Source organism: Homarus americanus, unplaced genomic scaffold (genome assembly GCF_018991925.1).
Source record: "Homarus americanus isolate GMGI-L3 unplaced genomic scaffold, GMGI_Hamer_2.0 scaffold21914, whole genome shotgun sequence".
Taxonomy (NCBI): Eukaryota; Metazoa; Arthropoda; class Malacostraca; order Decapoda; family Nephropidae; genus Homarus; species Homarus americanus.
The window spans coordinates 3,622,585-3,640,670 of NW_024719665.1; the positions used below are offsets into that span (position 1 = coordinate 3,622,585).

Below are 18,086 nucleotides of genomic sequence, written 5' to 3' on the forward strand. Positions count from 1 at the left end.
GTATGTCAGTGTATATAGTGCGTCGTGATGGGGGTAAGAACAAAGGAAAATCAATAACTAAGAGAAGAGAGCAGTGTGTTTGTATTGTGGCGAAGACCTGGTGTGTTCTGTAGGTGGCAGAGTGCTTCTCCCAGCACCTGTACCACCTCTCCCAGTATTTGTTTCATTTATCCCAGCACCTGTGTCACCTCTTCCAGCACCTGTGTCACCTCTCCCAGCACCTGTGTCACCTCTCCCAGTAATTAGTAATTGTTTCATCTCTCCCAGCTTAGAGTGTCTCGGGTTCCTCACTATTTACTTTACACCACAGTTTACATCCTGAGGTTTATTTCACATTCTAATTTATATGATTTATCACGCGTAGTGTACATAACTGTATACATCATTATTGGTAACTGGAATAAACCAAATTTTTTCCCCCCCAAAATCGTAAATCACAAAAGGTTTCAAAACTTTATTTTTGTTTTAAATGCAGCAAAATTGACGCTATAAACATTATAAAACATCATTATAATATAATGGTGTTGGGTATACGGAACACCACCTGCATCAGTAAGGTTATATTCACAACACCTGTTTTCTGATCATAATTGTTGTTATTTTTCCCCTTATACATCTGATTGATCAAGGGCAGTAAAAAGACCTAGAGTAAGTTTACTAGTAATGATTAACTTCTTCAGTATCCATATCCCAGTGTTAACTACCTACCATCTACAGGTATAATCTTATACTCGTAACACCACTAATAATACTGCCCCATAAAGTGACTTCCCTCATAACATTTACCAGTAACACACGACTGTGCGCCACAGTCTGGAAACACTTCACTAAAACAGCTGGTAACTAATGGTTTAGACGGCAAATTCTGATTGTGTGTGGAATGTTCAGCAAAGTTTATGGAGTAGGAACGTCATTACTCTATTGAGATTTACCCACCACTGACATGAATATGGGTCCCGTAAGGGCAGCGTGGTCGACACCGCACTCAACCAATTTCACTTTTCCCAAAGCTAAAGTATTCATTTATAGCTGCGTGAACTGGGGGTGTCCCGGGCACGAATCGGCTACAATGAAGACAAGAGGCGAGTGCAGTTCCCACTCCGCAGTTGCACGGCTTCCCATAAAGCAGCACTGAAATCAATTAGTTTAACTTTCATGGAACTTCAACATAAAAATTAATGGTTATCAGTTCCAATAAAAACGTTCATTTTTGCGCGATATTATTTCGCGACACACAAATCGATAGAGAGATGCTCTAGATTTTGTTACTTTATATTTAATAAGAGTGAAAGCAACAACTAGGTGTTTGGTCTGTTAAGCCCTGGCGCAAGGTGCACAACCTGTCACCATAGCAATCGGAAGGGATGTGTACAGTGTGTGTGCATGTGTGTGTGTGTGTAACGGACGACACACTGGCCGTTACTATTATTCCAGTCAGTACACTGGCGTGACTATTCATTTGACAACCACAACACAAATATCAGACTGAATCAAATTGTCTATACGTTGCATATTGCTTAGTTTTGCATTTGTGTTGTTTGGCAAATGAATAGCCCGGCCAGTGTGCAGTACTGGCAGGAACAATAATAACGGGGAGTGTGTCGACCGTCACAGTGCTCGGCCACGCCCATTACGTCGTCCTGACGTATTTAGTCAATGGATTATAAAATTAAAAACAAAAAACAAAATAATCTGGCATGAAATACATAGGAAGTTATTGTGAACATTACATTACAAAGTATAGGGGGGGGCCGGTGGTAGAAGCGGTACCGTTCTTGCCTCGCAAGCGAGATGTCACGGGTTCGATTCCCGGGCCGGTGGAAGTTGTTTGGACTTACTTCCTAGCCCCCATTAGTCCTGTTCACCTAGCAGTAAAGTAGGTACCTGGTGTAAGTCGCAAGTTGCGAATTCGTATTCAGGGACAAGTTGTTGGAGCTTCCAATAACTTGATGACATAAAAACCACCGACTCTTCAGGCTTCTACGCCCTTAACTCATGAGACATAAAGGCAAGCATGAACTTAGCATGCTTCCCTGTTGGGCGCTGTAAACGCTTCTGCGCTTCACCGTACACAAGGATGTAGGGGAGTGGCCAATAAAAAAAAAAAAAAATACAATGTATATGGGGTGAGTCTTATTGGCAGCACAATACATGGAAAATTGTTAGAGTAAAATAATCTTGGTGATGACCCAAAATAATATATATATAAATATACTGTATATATATATACTGTGTATATATATATAATATATATATATATATATATATATATATATATATATATATATATATATATATATATATATATATATATATATATATATATATATATATATATATATATATATATATATATATATATTTCATGAAAACGTGGATAAGATAATCTTGATAAAATTTGTTTGTCTTTATTCAAGACATCTTCAGTTGCCTCTGAAGATGTCTTGAATAAAGACGAAAGCTAAGGTATGTTGAATATCAAGATATATATATATATATATAATTTTTTTTTATGTGAATAGCCCACCCGGGCACAGGTCATCGGCCCACATCGGGGCCTCGGGGCCGAAAAAATAAGAATAAAAAGAATTTAAAAATAGAAAAGGAAAAGGTTATATTAATCTACACCACGAAGATGCCGGAAAGCCAGCTTTTTAAAGCAAGACAGATAGCACGAGTGTGGAAACACAGAAGAAGGCAGAGCATTCCTCAGTTTAGCTGTGTGAGGAAAGAAGGATGTACTATAACGGGTTATTCTAGTGTGAACGACATCCACAGAGAAGTGGTGGACACCGAGGGCAAGACGAGTGTTACAAGCCCACGACCTTGCCGGCGGAACGCAGGATGCCAAATCCACCGAACACTGCCCGTTAAAGTACCCGTAAAAGAGTGAAGCAACATCGAGGCGAAGAGAAATGGAAGAAAGACAAGGAGGACTGGACTCAACTCCGTCTGCTGGTGGGTCCTATGTATAAGGCCAAAACAGGCCAAAAACCCGCCGGTGGGTCGTTTAACGATGCAGATGGTCGTTACAGAAAAAAGAATGCTTGTTACAATCCTAAATACAGAAATAAGATGGGCTTGAACAAATAATGACAGTTAAAACCTTAACAGCACAGGGTAAGGTGACTAGAATATATTATAGTAAATTTAACACATCATTACAGGAATAATATGGAACAACATGGGAGCATGTTATACATATATAAAAAAATAGAAAAATACATGGTATATATATATATATATATATATATATATATATATATATATATATATATATATATATATATATATATATATATATATATATATATATATATATATATATATATATATATATATATATATAATAAAGGGAAACAATTATGGGAACCCTTATGGTGTTATCCAAAATATATTTACAATAACAGAGGCACAACTGAGGAAGACAATCAGGGTGTTTATCCCGTGACATGCTGGAGGACGGGGAGGATACCTTGTTCAGGAGAGGGGGCAATACACCTTAAGTCTTAAATAAATATAAACTCATTACTACAAGTCCTGTGATTATAACCGTGATTCCTATCTCAACAGTCATATTAGTGTGTACGTGAGAGGGGAAGAACGGCGCCATAAAGGAGACAAGATGAGGGCGATTCGTTCAGTGTGGTGAGTCTCTTGAAGGAATCCGTACAGATCCTCTTTAGTAAGCTTGAGAACTTGGGTCTAGTTCGCGAACGATGTCTCGGTTTGATAAGAGGCAAGGTTCTTAGCCTGAGTCCCCATTGTGTGATACTGCCTGCTGTCAGTGGTGCTGGGGGAGTAAAGTGTATAGTGGTGCTAAGGGAGTAAAGTGTGTAGTGGTGCAGGGGGAGTAAAGTGCATAGTGGTGCAGGGGAGTAAAGTGCATAGTGGTGCTGGGGAAAGTAAGTAAGGCAGTGGTGCTGGGGAAAGTGTATAGTGGTGCTAAGTAAGTGTGTAGTGGTGCAGGGGAGTAAAGTGCATAGTGGTGCTGGGGAGTAAAGTGTATAGTGGTGCTGGGGAGTAAAGTGTACAGTGGTGCTGGGGGAGTAAAGTGTATAGTGGAGCTGGGGAAGTAAAGTGTATAGTGGAGCTGGGGTAAAGTGTATGGTGGTGCTAAGGAGTAAAGTGTGTGAGTGGTGCTGGGGAGTAAAGTGTATGGTGGAGCTGGGGGTAAAGTGATAGTGGAGCAAGTGTAGTGGAGCTGGGGAGTAAGTGTATAGTGGTGCTAAGGAGTAAAAGTGTGTAGTGGTGCAGGGGAGTGTGCATAGTGGTGCTGGGGGTTGGTGGTGCTGGGGAGTAAAGTGTACAGTGGTGCTGGGGACTAAGGGAGTAAAGTGTGTGAGTGGTGCAGGGGAGTAAAGTGCATAGTGGTGCTGGGGGAGTAAAGTGTATAGTGGTGCTGGGGGAGTAAAGTGTACAGTGCAGTAAAGTGTATAGTGGAGCTGGGGAGTAAGTGTATAGTGGAGCTGGGGAGTAAAGTGTATAGTGGAGCTGGGGGACTAAAAGTGTATAGTGGTGCTAAGGGAGTAAAGTGTGTAGTGGTGCTGGGGGAGTAAAGTGTATAGTGGAGCTGGGGAGTAAAGTGTATAGTGGTGCTGGGGAGTAAAGTGTGTAGTGGTGCTGGGGAGTAAAGTGTATAGTGGTGCTGGGGAGTAAAGTGTGTAGTGGTGCTGGGAGAGTAAAGTGTATAGTGGTGCTGGGGAGTAAAGTGTATAGTGGAGCTGGGGGAGTAAAGTGTGTAGTGGTGTTGGGGAAGTAAAGTGTATAGTGGTGCTGGGGAGTAAAATGTATAGTGGAGCCGGGGAGTAAAGTGTGTAGTGGTGTTGGGAAGTAAGTGTATAGTGGTGCTGGGGAAGTAAGTGTATAGTGGTGCTGGGGAGTAAGTGTAGAGTGGCTGGGGGTAAAGTGTATAGTGGTGCTGGGGGAGTAAGTGTACAGTGTGCTGAGAGCAGTGTGTGTAGTGGTGCTGGGGAGTAAAGTGTATAGTGGTGCTGGGGAGTAAAGTGTATAGTGGAGCTGGGGAGTAAGTGTGTAGTGGTGTTGGGGAAGTAAAGTGTATAGTGGTGCTGGGGGTAAAGTGTATCGTGGAGCTGGGGGTAAAGTGTGTAGTGGTGTTGGGAAGTAAAGTGTATAGTGGTGCTGGGGAAGTAAAGTGTATAGTGGTGCTGGGGGTAAAGTGTATAGTGGAGCTGGGACAGTAAAGTGTATAGTGGTGCTGGGGAGTAAAGTGTGTAGTGGTGCTGGGGGAGTAAAGTGTATAGTGGTGCTGGGGAGTAAAGTGCATAGTGGTGCTGGGGAGTAAAGTGTATAGTGGTACTGGGGGTAAAGTGTGTGAGTGGTGCTGGGGAGTAAAGTGTATAGTGGAGCTGGGGAGTAAAGTGTGTGTAGTGGTGTTGGGGAAGTAAAGTGTATAGTGGTGCTGGGAAGTGTGTATAGTGGTGCTGGGGAGTAAAGTGTATAGTGGAGCTGGGGGAGTAAAGTGTATAGTGGTGCTGGGGGAGTAAAGTGTGTAGTGGTGCTGGGGAGTAAGTATAGTGGGCTGAGCTGGGGGTAAAGTGTATAGTGGAGCTGGGGAGTAAAGTGTGTGAGTGGTGCTGGGGAGTAAAGTGTGTGAGTGGTGCTGGGGGTAAAAAGTGTGTAGTGGTGCTGGGGGAGTAAAGTGTGTAGTGGTGCTGGGGGAGTAAAGTGTATAGTGGTGCTGGGGGAGTAAAGTGTATAGTGGTGCTGGGGGAGTAAAGTGCACAGTGGTGGTCTTATCTTACCTACAAACATTCTGCCTCACCACAGATAAAAACATGGGGTGATCATAATATGTCGAATATGCAATTCTCAGAAAATTCCAAACGATATGTCGAATTTTTATACGTTTTTATTCATGTTTAGTGCGTTGCCGTGTGAGTGAGTTGGCACACTCATATACTTTGTTTTAGTGTTGGTGGTGATAACGCCCCAACAATGTTTTAAATTTTCTGCCACCACAACTCGGGTATGTTTCCGTGTGTGTCGCTTTTGTTGAATATTATATTGTACAAATATAATCCCTTATTAATGTAGATTCCGCTAACTTTTAATATTCAATTATTCACATTTGTAGAATACGTTGTGTTTTTGTCAATGTTTTAGTAAGTTACAGTTTATTGTAGTTTGTGGGTGTCATCTTTTTATTTAGATTTTTTTTTTTTGCCTACTTGGGCCTTCATAGCGAGTGGTACAGAGATCGTTAGTAAATACACTCCTCGTTGTTTGGTCTGGTAACTGTGGTTAATGGCGTTTAGGTTAACTCTGTTACTCTTCATACCGACGATTTATTCTCCTAGGGAAAATAATTATACCAGTATACTGTATATATAACTGATGCAATTGACTCTCCCCGGGGAATCGTATACATAGTATGAATAACAGCCCCAACGTATTGATAACCAGCAACGTATTTATTTGGTAACGTTTTGACAGATATCTCTTACCAACATCAGGATTAAAACAAAATAAAATAAAAAGGAATTGAATGTAAAATATAAGGCCGCGTACACACTGAGATACATTGTTGCGCGATTGTTTCTAAGTAATGTATCTTGGTGTGTGCGAGGCATAAAAGATCAACAATTGCTTGAGGAAACTTAAGGTCGATAATGCAATCAATGAGGACAGGGATTTAACACTATTAGTACTGTATCTGAGGCTCGGCCAGGCATAGTGTACGGACTACCTATGGCAATCCGTACATTATGCCAGTGTAGGCTCTCCAGCTCGTCCAGTACTCTCTGCTATTCTTACTTTTAATAATAATTTGTTGAAATGTTAATCCCCCTTATGGCCTCTTTGACGTGAAATTTTATGTACTGTAAACGGAGGAACTCCTTTGGGGAATGATGACCTGGTCACTATGTCAAACAAACCGCAGTTCCAAAAATTATTATCTCTAGATGCTAAGGACTGTTTAGTTATGTTTATTAATATAACATAAAGACAAGTTGATGTTGTAGTGATGGGAAGTCCACTTGTACCAACCCTTGCTAATGGTTTTCTCTGTTTCCACGAAATAAAATGGTTCAGTGATTGTCCTCCTGAGTTTAAACCCATTATGTACACACGATATGTTGATGACACTTTTCTTCTCTCTAAATCTGTTGACCACATTCACGTCTTTTTAGAATAAATAAACTCCACGCATAACAATATACACTTCACTTCAGAACAAAAGAACTAGAACAAATTTACTTAGACGTACACGTCGAGAAGTCTGGGAACACCTTTTATACGCCAATTTATAGAAAACCTACGTAAACAGGTCTAACATCCATTCCTTTACAGCTGTCCAATACAAAAAAGAATCTATTATCCCCTTAAGTCACCAGGGCTTACAACATTTGCTCAGATTACTGAAAATTACAACTTGAATTACAGTCCCTTAGGAAAACATGAAATCTCTGGACCTTAATGCTTACATAGGGAACCAATTCTCCTAACTGCTCAAACCAAACATCCAACCAACCACTGCCAGCGAAGCCATATTTTTTTTCTTTCCAATACAATACTACAGTAAGGTTCTTGTGCTATGCCTAAAGTAGCTTTGTCCCCAGAAACAAACTGGCCGAGTTATTACGAGAATTATATCTGCAAAGTTTCAACAAGAGTGGTGTTCCGATCATTGAGTGGTGCTCAGATCAGAGAACACAATACAAAGGTTAACATAAGTACATAAGAATGGAGGAAACTGCAGCGGGCCTATTGGCCCATACTGGGCAGTCCCGTTTACACCCAACCCCTATTGCTCATATAAGCATCCAACCCATGCTTGAAGCTATTCAGCGTATTCGAGTTAATGATGATATTTGGTAACTTGTTCCATTCATCCACTACTCTGTTTCCAAACCAGTGTTTACCTATTTCGCGCCTAAATCTAAATCTGTCTAATTTAAAACCATTGTTACGAGTTCGCTCCTGGTTGGATAGTTTGAGTACCTTTGTAATGTCCCCTTTGTTTAGCCCTGACTTCCATTTATAAACCTCTATCAGGTCGCCCCTCGCTCTACGTCTCTCGAGGGAGTGCAAATTAAGATGCTTTAACCTGTCTCTACACTCCAGGTTCCTAATGCCCGGGATTAGTCTTGTCATTCTCCTCTGAATTCTTTCCAAGAGTTTACATATAAAGAGCGGGTTCTTGATGAAATGTAATCCTCATTGTTTATTTATGCAAGTGTATAATCTATGTAATGCGACTTACGTTGGTCAAACTAAAGGACAGTTGAGGGTTAGCATTGCCGAATACCAGGATCACTCATTCAGAACAAACTAACTAATATGTAAACCACCTTATTCAGCAATCAGAGACCAGAGTCAAACATCCGATCACCCTATAAATAAAACAGACTTCACCATCCTCCCCACTGGCCCCGACTACATAATACGGGTCACAAGTCACAGCAGAGTCGTTCCTCACCTACTGGGCATCCGCGACTCCTCCACTTCATTACTTTGCCCCTAACTTGTTTTTAATGTTCCTGCTAGTTGTTACATATTTGCTATTATTTGCGTATTTACCTTTATCTCTAAGCTTCAGTTATTTTTATTTTTGTTCAGTAAATAGAGTAAAGGTTAACAAATAATAATTCAATGTTTTGATGTTCATGTGTTTGTTTTTCTCAAGTAACTTAATGATCTTAAGTGTAATATTTTATATTATTTTATTCTATTTTATTTCTTATATTAAGTGTTGATGCTATTGTATTTTATGTTTTAGGTCTGATGATGACAGAGATATATGGCCCAATATAGCAGTCAACAATTTTGCATTCTCTGTCACCAGTGTTGTATAGCGTGAGCAAATTACTCAAAGGCTGAAACGCAATTTTTTGAGGGGAAATTCAGTTTTTCTTCGTGATGACGAGACTCACCAGCCGTCACGAGAGAAACAAGTAGTAACACTGTCTCGCGTCAGCAGCTACTAATTCACTTACAATCAACCGTATCTGGACCCATTCATTCCATCCTGAAAAGGTTATCAAGTGGATTGGATGTGGTTAAGAAAAGTCAGAGTCAAGACGGTTGATCCCTGAAAAACAAAAACAAGAACACTTCTGTCTCGATCTCATCATAGAAAACAAGATTTTTTTACCCACTCCACGAGTTCCATTTAACATGTTATCTCTCAGCTGGTCATATCTCAGCTCCACATTGGTCATGTCTCAGCTCCACACTGGTCATGTCTCAGCTCCACACTGGCCATGTCTCAGCTCCACATTGGCCGTGTCTCAGCTCCACACTGGCCTTGTCTCAGCGATCTGTTTATTGTTCACTTTGTTGAGCGGTTGTGAGTGTCCAGTGTGTCAGAGGAAACAATGCAGACAATAAGTCAGTGTGTCATCAGAAGCAATAACTGCCTGGCTACGATATATCTATCTGCGAGGTAAACCAGTGAGGTGTTTAGCCTTGGAACACCTGAGGACTTCCCACTCGTGGTGACGACCTCACATTTCATAGATACGTCCTACGTGCAGGTGTTTTGTTAGATAGCAAGGTGGACGTTGACGTCAAAATAGTATTGCTGGGCTTCAACAAATGACCTGTATATATTATATATATATTATATATATATATATATATATATATATATATATATATATATATATATATATATATATATATATATATATATATATACATATATATATATATATATATATAAAAGTAAATCACTGTAGGTGCGCGTGATCTAGGTATATGCTGATAACCACAAGGAAAGAAGAAAACACGAAGTTCCCAAGCGCTTTCGTGTAATTCACATCTTCAGGGGTGAGTACAGACTAGAGAGAGTAATACAAATCAAGGTGTATATATACAGAGGAAGGTGAGACCAGGTCCACAGTGGTCAGGTATTAGGTAATGACCCTACTAATCTTTAAATAGCACACAACGGTTGGTGGTCAGGTCAGATGGTCAAGTGACCCGGCCTTCTCACCTGATCACAAATCTTCTTAATTACAAAAATTGTCCAGCTTGTACATGCTGTTACTCAAATTCATGCTTGAAATGCTTCGCGTATGTTTAATAAGACCAGATTCTATGATGTCTGTACTATCAATTGAAATTTACATGGTAAATATTGAGGAGGTAATATCCCAGTCAATGCAATGCTTGTTATCCCTCAAATGAACAAACAGAGCCATTAGACTTCGGCTCGTCCTAACACCGTATTTGTGTGTTGTTTAATTTAGCCAAAAGATCTTTACCTGTCTGGCCTAAGTAAAAACATATTACATTCCTCGCAAGGAACTTTATAAACTGTCCAATTGTGTTGTTGGGGTGTGAGTTCTTGATTAACATTTGTTTAACAGTGCATGAGTTTTTAAATGCCACATTGACGTTCCAGGTTTTTAGCTGTGCAGGAATGTGTGAAAATTTATGTGAAATGGTAATATTAAGATATTCTTATGGTCATGGGTGGGCTTGGGGTCAGTTCTATAAAAAGTTTTCTTAGTAATGTTTAAGCATTTGTCTATGAAAGATCTAGGGTATTTAAGGTTTGAGCCAATATTATATATATATTTGTATTACTCATCGATGAATTCCGGACTGCAAATTCTGGCGCACGTAAAACATTGCTTGAAAATACTGACTGTTTGACTTATTAAGCAGGGCAGAATAAATAATGAGCTCTAGCAAACAACATTTTTTCGTTGGTTTTATAAATACCGAACTTAAAAGTTACCTATTCTGTGTAACACAGTCTAGAATGGCACTTACAAAGCCCTGCTCTAATTCCACAGTGAATTTGATTGAGAAGGTTAGTGGGTTGTGGCAGGAAAGCTTTAGGTCCTCATTACATGGGCCAGAGACATAATACATCATCAACATATCTAAACCAGACTGCTGAGGGTGGTAAAATATTACTTAATAGTTTCTTTTCAAAGAATTCCATATATAGGTTGCTTAATACAGGTGAGAGTGGATTACCCATTGCCATACCAAATTTTTGAGCATAATATTCTCCATTGAATTCAAATTTACAATCCTTAATACATAGTTTGATGAGTTCGATGTAGTTGTCTTTCGAGACGGGCAATGGAATATTATCCAGGGAATCTATGAGGAACTCCAGTAAATCATCAACTGGGACCTTTGTAAAGAGCGATGTTACATCAAAACTGACCAGTTTAAAATCATAATTAATTTGTAAGTTATTGAGTTTATCAACCAGATCCATATTATTCTTAATATTAGAGTTAGAAATGTTGCCAACTAAGGGATTTAGTAAAGAAACTAACCATTTAGATAATTTATAAGAGATTGACCCAACTGAGCTAATGATGGGTCTTGCTGGGTTATTAGGCTTGTGGGTCTTGATTACACCGTACATGTATGGCAGTGGAGGGGACGTTGAAGTAAGATGTTTAATGAGAGTAGCTTTGCCTCTCAATAGAGACTTCAGTTTTTTGTTGAACTGGGTGTTAACAGCTTATATACCTGGATCACCCGCACCCACAGTTTTGTACTGACCATCACTAAGGTTAAAAGAATTCATTTCTCTAATCAAACTTGCTTCAACCAGAAGTCTTTCTGTGACACATGGTGATTTATACACTTCTAAACTGTTTTCCCAATCTATGGGATGATTATTGTTCCTTATATGAACAAAAAGTGCACGGCTTTCAGATGCTGTTCTAATATTGCACTTGTGCTGTTTAATTCTGAGTTGCAATGCTTTCCCAGTCTGACCTACATAATTTCCCTGTGTACATAAGCTCTCTCTCAGTCCTAGTAATTCAGTTGCCTCTGAAGATGTCTTGAATAAAGACGAAAGCTAAGGTGCTCCGTTGTTTCCCTTTTCCCGTGTGATTTTATCGATATATATATATATATATATATATATATATATATATATATATATATATATATATATATATATATATATATATATATATATATATATATATATATATATATATATATATATATATATATATAGTGAACTCTCCTGAACAGGACATTTAGTTCTATCAACACCGGGAGGTTGATTGGAGGGAATTTTCTATTACAAAAAATCTGAAGCAATGCAATTAAAGACATTTCAGCTAAAAATATTTTACATCACAACATAATAAGTTAATGAAATTCATTTCACATTAGTCTAGGATACGCTCTCTTAGTGTCCCGAGTTACAGTTGAGTCAAGACAGTGAAGCCGTTGCTTCCCAGTCTGCTGACCAAGCCGAGATTATAAATATACGCGAGAATAATATTAGGCTACGTTAGATACGGAATAAAAGCCAATTTCCTTTTCCCAGTTGTCAGTACAGACTTTTCCTGGGCAGTCTGCGGACATCTTGATTTTCTCGCTATTATTTTTTTAAGGGTTGCTCTGAACTTGTTCCACTTTAAGCAGATACATAACAAGATTACAGATAAATAAAACATATATTTTTATAAGGATTATTTACATGGAACTGAGAGTTCAAGATTTAAGATTTTCCGGCTTCTTCGAGGTGTAGATTAATATAATCTTTTTCTTTTCTATTCTTAATTTCTCTTTACTCTTATTTTTTCGCCCCCTAGGCGACGCCGTGAGTCGATGACCTGTGCCCGAGTTGGCTATTCCCCGTAAAATAAAAACATCTATTCCTGCCTTCGAATATGTAAAAAGTTAATCATATGCGGCCTATGGATAGTCATCGTTACATACGTCTAGTGGACACAAGTTAACTCCTTGTAACAAAACTCGTAAGAAACACAACTCAAGGCTGTTAATTTATTAAGTTCTTAGAGTTTTTAATTTCTCGACCAGTTGCGTCGAATAAGCTGAATTATTGAACACGATGATTACATAGTATCACAGAATCTTTTTTTTTCTGAAGAATATGTTCTTTGAGCAGAGTTAATCTTTTGTCGCACCTTTGGTGGAATATTCCTTTGTGAACATTTTAAGTTGCCCCAAGGCACAGGCTTTCAATGAGAATGTTTGTGTTTTCTGGTTTAGTTGTAGAAAGCCTTTCAAAAAGACTCGCCAGAATGGAAGTAGGAACCAGGAAAACGTTCCTAACGGCTCTCTGTTCCTATTTCTTTCAACTCAGTGATATTTTGGGTCAGAATTTCCCCAATTTGGTAAGTGCAGGAGGTCATTCGATCCTTAATGACTTGCTGATCCAACTACAGGATGTAATTGTATTAAATTTTTGTTTTGTTTAGCATGAGTTCCTTCTTGTCAAAACATCTATAGATATATTGATCTTACCCATATCACTATTTTATTAACTTGTTAGATGAAAAACTGATGGATTAGATTAAAGAATTTCTTATAGCATCATACTTGACTGCTTATGATAAGTATGCCTTGCCTAATCATTCCGTCCTCAACCCTCTACCTGGTCTACCATCTTCTGCCCCTGAACCACAGGATGGTGGCCTTCCGACTGTCTAAATTTTATTCCGATTCATTTATTCCGTTTTACATAAGATGAAGTAAATAGTTTAAGTCCTCTGTTCTATTATTTTCGCGTTAGCATTAATTTTAAATGGGATTTCTCAGGTAAATATCATACGAGATTCCCCCCCTTATCATTTTATACTGACTACCGCTGGACGATTTTATTCAGCTTAGGGGAAACTCCCGCAGCCAAAGAGTTAAGTAGATTAAACTCCTTGTTGTGTGTCTTCATGTAAATGTGTATTGAAAGATTATTGATCATTCACCTCTGAAAAGATCGTTAGAATCCTTAATGACGTCTTTTGAACCAGTATTAAGTTGCTTTTATTCCACTTAGGAATTCTTGGAGAACATCAACGTTGAAGTGGGTTTTATATTTCTATGGGCCTTGGCTTCAGGCAGAAGTATATAAAAATTTTATGCTCTAAGTAAAGATTCTCAGGTAGTTTCTTGATGCTCAGTTAGTCTTTGTATAAAATCTTGGCAAACATAAAGCACCAAACTTTAGGCCTAACGCCCGTGTTATTTAACATCTTCCCTTGAAGAGGGTCGTCGTGTTTCAACCCGAATTTTAAACTAAGTGAATCCTGAGGGATACCGCAGTACAGTACTTAACGGTGTCGGTAAAATTAACTAATTCCAATATTGTAAATTAATTTTATTGGAATTAATTAATTTTACCGCCACACCACCCCGTTAAGTACTGTACTGCGGTGTCCCTCAGGACTCACTTAGTTTAAAATTCGGGTTGAACACGATGACCCTCTTCAAGGGAAGATGTTAAATAACACGGGCGTCAGTATTTACTTCCTATCTGTGGAAGCTACCAAGATAGACACCATTTTGTATTTATTCATCGGAGTCAAAATGTTCTCCTTCTGAAACATCTAAGGCGTATAGACATTGTACAGTATATCTAAATGACCTCGGGGTCAATAAATTAATTATCCAGGCTGCTCGCCTTGGGCACTTGGCTTCAGTTTTATGTCTTCTTCATTCGCCTTAATTAGTGAGGAAAGTGGGTCCTGTATGCGCGATGAACCGTTAAGGGCAGTGCGGTGACAGCAAACTGTAAAATTAGGTACCCATTCACAGCTGGGTGGACTGGGGGTACCCCGAGCATGATCCAACGAACTTTCAGAACAATAGGCGAGGAATGTACGCACTCAGCCGCTGAACATCTGAGAGGGAAGACATGATAATTGCCTCGATTTACAAACTGGATCTTGATCTACAAACGATTATCTCTCATTACCAGTTTAGAGAGGTAGAGAGAGCTGATGGTGTGGTCGTCCTAGAACGTGTCAGCCCTGACATCTAGCTTCGTTTTCTTGCTTCGGTTATCTCTCTCTCTCTCTCTCTCTCTCTCTCTCTCTCTCTCTCGTGATTTATCTAGCTTCTGCAATCCTGAGCCACCTACAGAGTGCCACCACCATAAATGGAGTATTGATCCTGAAAACTCATTTCATGATTACAAGAGGGAAGACGGGTCGGCTCTCTTTACCTGTGGTGTAGATCTGTCGAGAAATGGGACACTCAGGGATGAGTCAGGTGTTCCATTTTCTATGATTAGAACACGACGGTCGTGCTTACTTTGTCGGGAACGAGATCATATTCACTGAATGTTTTGGCTTTTGACAGCACGGGCATAACATTCGGGGACAATCTGTTATAAGTGATGGATCTATATATTGTATATCTGTTAATATAAGACACCTGCTCACCCTTGACCGTTAATATAAGACACCTGCTCACCCTTGACCGTTAATATAAGACACCTGCTCACCCTTGACCGTTAATATAAGACACCTGCTCACCCTTGACCGTTAATATAAGACACCTGCTCACCCTTGACCATTAATATAAGACACCTGCTCACCCTTGACCATTAATATAAGACACCTGTTCACCCTTGACCATTAATATAAGACACCTGCTCACCCTTGACCATTAATATAAGACACCTGTTCACCCTTGACCATTAATATAAGACACCTGTTCACCCTTGACCATAAATATAAGACACCTGTTCACCCTTGACCATAAATATAAGACACCTGCTCACCCTTGACCATTAATATAGTAGTCCATTATCACTCAGCCGTTGCTTGTAAAATAATGATATGTTACAGTACAGTACATCGACTTAAGTCACTTTCGTAACCAGGAAGAGGTTAACGGGACCTGAACTGAAACGTAATGAATAAAATATAAAGTTAATTGTCAAACAAAAATAATACTGAGGCTTAAATCAATAAATAAGGTCGAACTGCTTTGTGAATAATGATAAAACTGATAAAACCACAATTCATTCAATACTCTTCCTGCCAACTGCTCATTATCCCGAGGAATGTCTTCAGGTTTCGAAAGAGGTACAGTAATAGTCGCTTGGAGGAAGATCTTGGCGTTTGGGAAGGTGGTCGGGTTGCTTAAAACCACAAAAGAAAATAGATATATGTGTGACACGTGGTTTTATGGGCCATTATATTGTGGTAGGCAAGAACACACTCCTTTAGTCAGCATCCCCCGACGTTTCTTCTGGATGGCGTCGCGCAGTTTTCACATCAGGCCAGCATAATAGTCACCGGTGATGGTTGTTTTATGTGGAAGAAGGTCAGTCAGCAGATTCTTTGTGGCACCCCAGAAAATAGAGTGAGCCATGATCTTGCCAGCAGAGGGTCGACTTGTGAATTATTTGTAGGGTGTCGGAAAATACATATACTTCAATTACATCTTTGACACGAGTCTTTGTATGGAATCCCATATTTTATCTTCTGCCACCGGAGATGAAAGAATGTTGGCTGTATCTTTTTCGTCCAGGTTAAGGAACTCAAGACCATTCTTTGGTATCAACCCTCAACACTAAGGTTTAGGGAACTCATCTTGCAGAAACCTTAAGACATTCCTGAATGTTTGTGGATGACGGTGACAACACTTTTATATGACAAGTTAACCTCAATGGTATATTATATTAACTGTGATATACTGGTCCACCATAGTTACGCTCTTGACTCAGGCTAGTGGTGGCATCTGAAGGTCGGGGTCATCATCTAGCCCACACATCTTCTTGACCCACCTTATTACAGTGTATGGCTTCTCTGCCATACACAACTGATAAATATAATGTGAAACTTGTTTATCAGGAATTTATACAACCCGACGGTCAGTTTTACCCAAGCATTTACCTATTTCAGACATAATTCAAACCCATTCCCTTAAATCATAAATTAGTGTACATGACTTTAGTTAAATTAATTTAAAAAAATACCGTAATATTCAACGTTGTGTAAAAACCCTACCTTACTGTCTGTGTGTGTGTGTGTGTGTGTGTGTGTGTGTGTGTGTGTGTAAACAACTCAGTTTATGCCACATATAACTGTTTATCTTTGTCCTTAACAGATGTGGTAGAGGAGGTGGAGGGAGTGTCGGGTGAGGCAGCGCGTCTACCGTGCAACATGTCGGTCCAGACGGGTGACACTGTCTACCTCGTACTGTGGTTCAAGGAGGGACTCACCACACCCATCTACAGGTGAGTATAGCTACTTCCTGGACCTGTGTGGCCAGTGACACTGTCAACCTCGTACTGTGGTTCAAGGAGGGACTTACCACACCCATCTACAGGTCAGTACAACTACTTCCTGCACCTGTAAGTCACGCCATTCGTTACACAGAAGAGCAGGTCGAGGTACTTCCTGCATCAGTAAATATTGACGCATTCGTCAGCTACAGGTGCAGTACCAAGTTTATACAGATTGTAAGCAAGCTAAAGTGCGAGATGTTATAGTCAATAGTTACACAACTGACCAGTCAATGGTTTGACCCATCATGATCTACCGTGACCGCCTTACACTGTTTACACACCAACCAGAGTAGCATACACCAACGTATGATGACTGGATCACTGCATAGGCTGTATACTGTAATGATATACTAGAAACATATACTGACGCTTCGTTTAGGGCAGATTGTGCCCCAAAATGACCAGCTACCATAAAAGCAGATAATACCAGGGAATTTAGAAGCATTCAAGGCACAAGATAGATTATGATGAAAGATGGGGAAGCTTTGACCTCCCGGTAGACAACACAGGCCCAATAGGACCTAGTCCCAATGGTAGCCAGTACTAGTGGACCCCGGCATATAAGGTGATGGACACCTTTAATGCGAGTTGTGATCAAAACAACCTAACAGTGTTCACAGTTCCTCAGCGATGTAAGCATTCCGATCTTCATGTCAACGTTGCATGAGTAACATATGGGAGCGTTTCATTATAAACGAAACCATTACTTGAATAACGGAGTAAAATTTCAAAGTGACGAAGCCAATTTTAAAGGTGAAGATGGCTTCCATAGCCTGACAACCCGTTAGGGACAGTGTGGATTATGCCTACACACGCAAACACAGAGAGACCAGTGGTGATTTAAGAGTTCACTGTTATCACGGTCTTACACTGTTATCACGGTCTTACACTGTTATCACCTGTCTTACACTGTTATCACCTGTCTTACACTGTTATCACCTGTCTTACACTGTTATCACAGTCTTACACTGTTATCACCTGTCGTACACTGTTATCACAGTCTTACACTGTTATCACAGTCTTACACTGTTATCACGGTCTTACACTGTTATCACGGTCTTACACTGTTATCACGGTCTTACAC

The 18,086-nt window shown here is 39.7% G+C and overlaps 1 protein-coding gene across 3 annotated transcripts in view; it reads left to right on the forward strand.

Annotated features, from left to right (window-relative positions):
* Positions 1-18,086, forward strand: part of LOC121860223 (nephrin-like) — an 84,339-nt gene that overhangs the window by 23,674 nt on the left and 42,579 nt on the right. For all 3 annotated transcript variants that reach the window (XM_042357309.1, XM_042357308.1, XM_042357310.1), the window contains exon 3: positions 16,822-16,951. In XM_042357309.1, the coding sequence (XP_042213243.1) occupies positions 16,822-16,951 (130 nt within the window). The remainder of the gene's footprint in view (positions 1-16,821; positions 16,952-18,086) is intronic.